This window comes from Pistacia vera, unplaced genomic scaffold, assembly GCF_008641045.1.
Source record: "Pistacia vera cultivar Batoury unplaced genomic scaffold, PisVer_v2 Contig171, whole genome shotgun sequence".
Lineage (NCBI taxonomy): Eukaryota > Viridiplantae > Streptophyta > Magnoliopsida > Sapindales > Anacardiaceae > Pistacia > Pistacia vera.
In genome coordinates, this window is record NW_022195801.1 from 461,843 (window position 1) to 467,254 (window position 5,412).

At 35.0% G+C, this 5,412-nt stretch overlaps 2 protein-coding genes across 2 annotated transcripts; both read right to left on the reverse strand.

Moving 5' to 3' along the window:
- Window positions 1-406: 406 nt before the first annotated feature.
- On the reverse strand, window positions 407-1,584 carry LOC116125795. The gene is made up of 2 exons (XM_031411508.1): window positions 1,435-1,584; window positions 407-1,016 (listed from the first exon to the last, which is right to left on the reverse strand). Exons 1-2 carry the CDS (start codon window positions 1,582-1,584, stop codon window positions 414-416), a joined length of 753 nt encoding a protein of 250 aa, XP_031267368.1. The 3' UTR covers window positions 407-413.
- Window positions 1,585-2,066: 482 nt separating this feature from the next.
- Window positions 2,067-3,018, reverse strand: LOC116125796. Its single transcript, XM_031411509.1, has 2 exons — window positions 2,425-3,018; window positions 2,067-2,272 (listed from the first exon to the last, which is right to left on the reverse strand). Exons 1-2 carry the CDS (start codon window positions 2,723-2,725, stop codon window positions 2,067-2,069), a joined length of 507 nt encoding a protein of 168 aa, XP_031267369.1. The 5' UTR covers window positions 2,726-3,018.
- Between the last annotated feature and the right edge of the window lie 2,394 nt (window positions 3,019-5,412).

Here is a 5,412-nt window from a genome sequence, read left to right on the forward strand (position 1 = left end):
TACTACATTTACTACAATTTATCCATACTCACGTGTGTCTCTTGACCAATCAACGTTGCGTACGTGTCGATTAGTTGGTGTCAAAATCACGCATCAACACTTATTATTTTCACATCACAATAAAAAGATTAAGGTTTAATTAAATAACAAATATTTTCACATCACAATAAAAAAAAAATTAAGGTTTAATTAAATAATAAAAATCTTCGCAAAGTTTTTGAAATAACAAAAATCTTAATATCTTTAAGGTTTAGGTATTAAAATTAATATCAGAAAGCAAGTCTATAAATATCTATAAACTCATAATATTGTAAGTTTTAACGGGCTATTAAAGATTCAATAAGAAGTGGATGCTACTCTTTTATTATCTAATTTCTCTGGAACGAGAGTAACTTCAACATTTTCTCTCTGACTTATCTAATTACTTGGTCGGGGACATGTTTGCTTAGCTTGCTGAAAAGGCCAGGCCGATAGGTGTAAATGAACAAGTGCCATATGAGGGAAAATTGCGAAGCCACAAACAAGAGCATGGGCAAACAGGCTGATACACCCACTAAACCAAGCATCAAATATGCCTTTTTCTCATAAAAAATCTGATAAACAGTGGTGCCAAACGCTACCATAATTGACGTTATGGAGATGAACATGATAACAACTCCCAATATGAACTTTCTGGGAAGGGCCTTGAGAAAATCATCTTGTTGGTAGCGCGCAGTGATGATGGACATGAATATTATGGCGGCCGCAATCGATGAGAACAAGGAGAGTGCATCTGAAAACCCAAATGTCATGAACAGACTCAATTTATCGTAGCCACTAGTTCCACCGAACGCTGCTTGAAAAACTAGTGTGGCAGTCACTGTTGCGGCTACTATGCTTGAAGTTGCTGCTTGCTTCATCCATTTCTCACCTTCTGTAACAAGTTTCTTATGGGACTTATGGAATAGCACTGCCGGAGTTTCTCCTACACAATTTATTTCGTTTTTGCACTCGGCAGGTACAATGTTCTCTACTTCCTGTATAACATAAACTTTGTAATTACAAAATAACATAGTTATATATGAAAGAACAGAAATAACGAAAATGTATATGAAACCCAAAACAATGTCTACTAAGTTAGGAGGACTTAAGTGTTATAAACTAAATTCTAGACTCATTCCCTAATAATGTATGAGTAGGATGTGACAAGTGACTTGAACATCACCCAAAGCATGTCTACTTGGTTAGGAGGATGAAAAACTGAATCTAAGGCTCATTCACTAGTAATGTATAAATTAATTATGTGTCAGGAAGCTTAGATTCATTAACGAGTTAAACTAATTTAACATCGTGTGTGTATATATATATATATATATATATATAGTTTTCACTCCCCCGGTAGTCATGCAGTACTGCAAAAAGCAATTATTTCAATGTTTATATCAGAAGTCTTACCTTATACCACTGTAACTCACGCTGCATTTGAAAAGCTGCACCAGCAATGACATTTAGTTTATTTTCAGGAGCTAGCTTTCCATCTAAATGCAAGATGATGTTCTTTTCCTCGTCTTGAGACATTAACAACAAATGTTTGTGATCAGTCATTTGATATAAGAGGTTAAATACTTTCTCTTGATTATTCATGACTGCTAAGTGGAACAGATTTTGATTCTTTTCATTCGTAAACCAGATTGCATCAGGATATGACTTTATAATCTCTTCCACAATTTCACAGACCCCCATTTCTGCCCCTAAAAGGAGTGGTCGCTTTAGTATCAAAGAAGTTGTTCTATAGTCGTTTCTATCGTCTGCAATTACCTTGCACAAGTGTTTGACAAGTTCAAGTACTTTGTAATCACTCATCAACTTTGTCTCTCCTATTTCTTTCGTATAACTTGTAACTGCAAATTAAACAGATTCAACTATCAACAATGACAGTAATTGTATACATAACCGGGTAAAGTACTGTAAGTCATAAGTTTGTTCCTCCTTTTAGAATTTTAAAAAAAAAAATTTCAATCCCTTTTCATTTGAAATATCTTCATTTGTAGAATACTGCTCAAACAATATTGTTTATTAATACAAAATCAAAAGAAAAATAACATTGATGTCAGAAAGAAATATATATACTCACACTTAGAAACGCCGACGTATCCCCAAAACGGTAGCTTTTTTGTTCCTCCACTTGGAAATGCTGATGGCTTTTTGGTTATTTCACTCAACAGAGATTCACCACCATAAAATGTCATTGTCGCTAAACTTGGATGTTTTTTAATCAAGTCTAACGCCAAGTCTGAGACATAATGATCGACATGAATTTATTAGCTAGGATTACTAATTTCAAATTTCGGACATGAAGAAAATTACTGAAAATATGTCTCAATAAAGTAAATGAAACTTTCATCGGCATGTATTGAAAGTTAGCAAAAGAAAGAATTAACTCACCATAAAATTCAGCAGTTATAAGCAACTTTACGAAAAGAACGCCCGATGTAAAACGTGTTGCAGAATGATAATCCAAATAATTGTTGCTGAATTGCAATAAATAGTTGATCATCTTCTTTTGGCCATGTCGAGTGGCCTCAATCAAAGGTATCCTTTTAGACTTGTTTGAATCTTGAATTAAAGTTTGATTTTCATCTTTCTTCATTATCATGCGGGCTGCTTGGACATTGCCAACAATTGCAGCAATGAAAAGAACAGTGTTACCCTCTTTATTTTTCAGTGACAGTTGATGCATTGACATCTGATACAATAGATACTCCACAATATGATTTGCCTTGCCTGTCCCAACAGCTACATGAAGAGCTGTGTCCAAGTTTACCGTAATTCTCGTTTCTAACGCATTCTCATCCTCATCACAGAGTTTTCGTACCGATTTCAGATCACCTTCGAGTATAGCTTTATATAATGGCAGGTGTTTCTTGAAATCCTCTGCAATAAAAAGAAAAAGAAAACTTTTCAGACTTTTTTTTTTCGGTTGGAATATTATTCCTTTACTTCTGAAAATTTATTTTAGTTTTCTGCTACTTACCCGCTCTCTCCCTTCGGCTAAGGCGGTAGTCTGCGATTAAGAAGAAGCGATTAGAAGCTGTAATGAATAAGAGATCCATATTATAGTTTGACAGCGCGTACCTGAGGAATGCCTTGGAACTCTTCTTTCAAAGCGTCCCATGCCTCTTTCGCCTTCTGAGCACGAGAAATTTTGCGGAAAATATTATCATCCACCGCTTGTTGAAGGATGAAAAGTGCTGCTGCATCATTTTTCTTACTTTCTTTCAACTGCTTCTGATGTTCTTCAGATAAAGCGGAGCCGGTGATCTCTAAATAATTTTCATAATTAACAATGTCCCATAACTCTTTGGAAAAAAAATATGTCTTCATCTTAATACTCCAAACATCATAATTTTCCCCAGTAAAGATGGGGATAGCAAGAGCAAGTGGATTAGTGTTTCCTTTGGCCATGGCGAGTAATTCAAGCTTTAGTATTGAACCCTGTTTCCAATGTATATATAAATACAATGATGGATAATGCTTTCATACTGAGAAATATTGTATGTATCATCACATGTTTATCAAATTTTTTTTTTTTTTTTTTTTTTTATCCATCTTTATTATTTATGAATAAGTATCTTTAATGTTTTATCTATAACCACTACCATAAGCGGAGGTTTTTGAAAATTAACAATACATGTCTTTGTTTCATTGGACAATTTTATCACATCAACAAAGTGACAATGAGACTGTGGCATATAAGTATTGAACTCTGTTTCCTATTTATATATAAAAATACTGATGGAGAATGCTCGTATAGCACAGCTATTATTTGGTAGTTGGTAACAGCAGGAAAGTAGGTAGGAAGGGGTTAGTTAGTAATTGTAAGAAACCGGGGGCTGATGTGTTATTTGGCTAAAAGGGTATTAGAAATTAGAAATAGGATGAAGGATTTTTGTGTAAAGGGAACTAGGGGAAACCAATTTTTTTATTTTTTTGGGAAAATCTTGAACATTTTGGAAGTAATACATGAATTATCACCAATTCTTTAGTTTCCTCAGGACCTCGATTACTATTTGCATAAATTTAATAATAATTTATGTTTGTTAATGTAGAGATTTCAGAAACATATCTTTTTGTTGGTAACAAAATAAGATCTATAATTAATAACAAAAAACAAGAGATTCATACCAAAAAAAAAAAAAAAAAACCTCTAAAAGTAAAAGTACATGAACAACCATTTTCTTTAAGTTGTGTTGATGTTTAATCCTTTGAGAACTTCTGGATAGCTGCATTTATACATATTGTTGATGCTCGATTTTGACATCAACTAATTGCATTTATACATATTGTTGATGCTCGATTTTGACACCAACTAATTGCACGTGGGAAATGCTGAGCAGACTCAGAAGTCAATGTGAATATGGGGGGATTGGATTTAGTAAGAGATGAAGAACGATGTTTAAAGTGGTTCGGATGCTCAAACAAGTGAATCCTACGTCCACTGATATTGTATTAATGTAAGAAGTCAGGTCGCGTTCAGTGAGCTGATTTTAGCTTAAGAAATACAATAGGGAGAGAGAGAGTGTATGCTATTTCAGAGAAAAATTAGCCAATCCCACAAACGGAAGAGGAGCCCTCTATTTATAGTGGGATAAATTAATGTAATGATTACTAAATCTATGAGTGGATCAAACGCCGTGCAAATCCTTCTCTGCGTCTCATTGCTCACCTGCTCAAGTGATTTCCTAGACTTGTGCAGGGATTTGACACGTGGACATACACAACTCGAAATCCACCAAAAGGGATGGCTGCGATCTCCGAGAACATTTTTAAGAGTGGAGCGCTGATCCCTTTTCACCCTTTTGTTGGGTCAGTCCTCGATCACTTCAGGGTCGCACTGCTACAGCTTATACTGAATGCGTATATGATTGTCGTGGTTATGTATATCGCATGCGACGAGAACGTTTTGGGTGAGATAACCACATTAGAGCTTGGTTGCTCATATTACCTGAAGAATAGTAAGGACAAGGATTCTTTCTACCTCTCGAAGCAATCTACGATCGAGGCGGGAATACATAGTTACCCCAGCAATGTCGAGACGTAAGAGACGAAGTTTTTCTTCTTTCAATACAATGACATTTTCCAATTTAGGGAGCCGAGTAGGTTTTCCTTTCTCTGAGTTGGCGAATCTCCTTTTAATCTTTGCTAATGAATTTTTTGTTTCTTCGCAGTAAACAAGATGACCAGGTTATCGGCTCTCGAGTATCTTGATAGAATCACTGCTTTCGGCCTTTTGCCCGAAGAAAGTTGCAACACAAGATTACTCGTGATTATATTTGATCGTAGCTAAATGGATCTGTTTATCTCCATCCCATAGATTTAGTTTTTTTTTCTTGACTTGATTGAAATGATAGATTCGTTGTATTTTCTGTAATC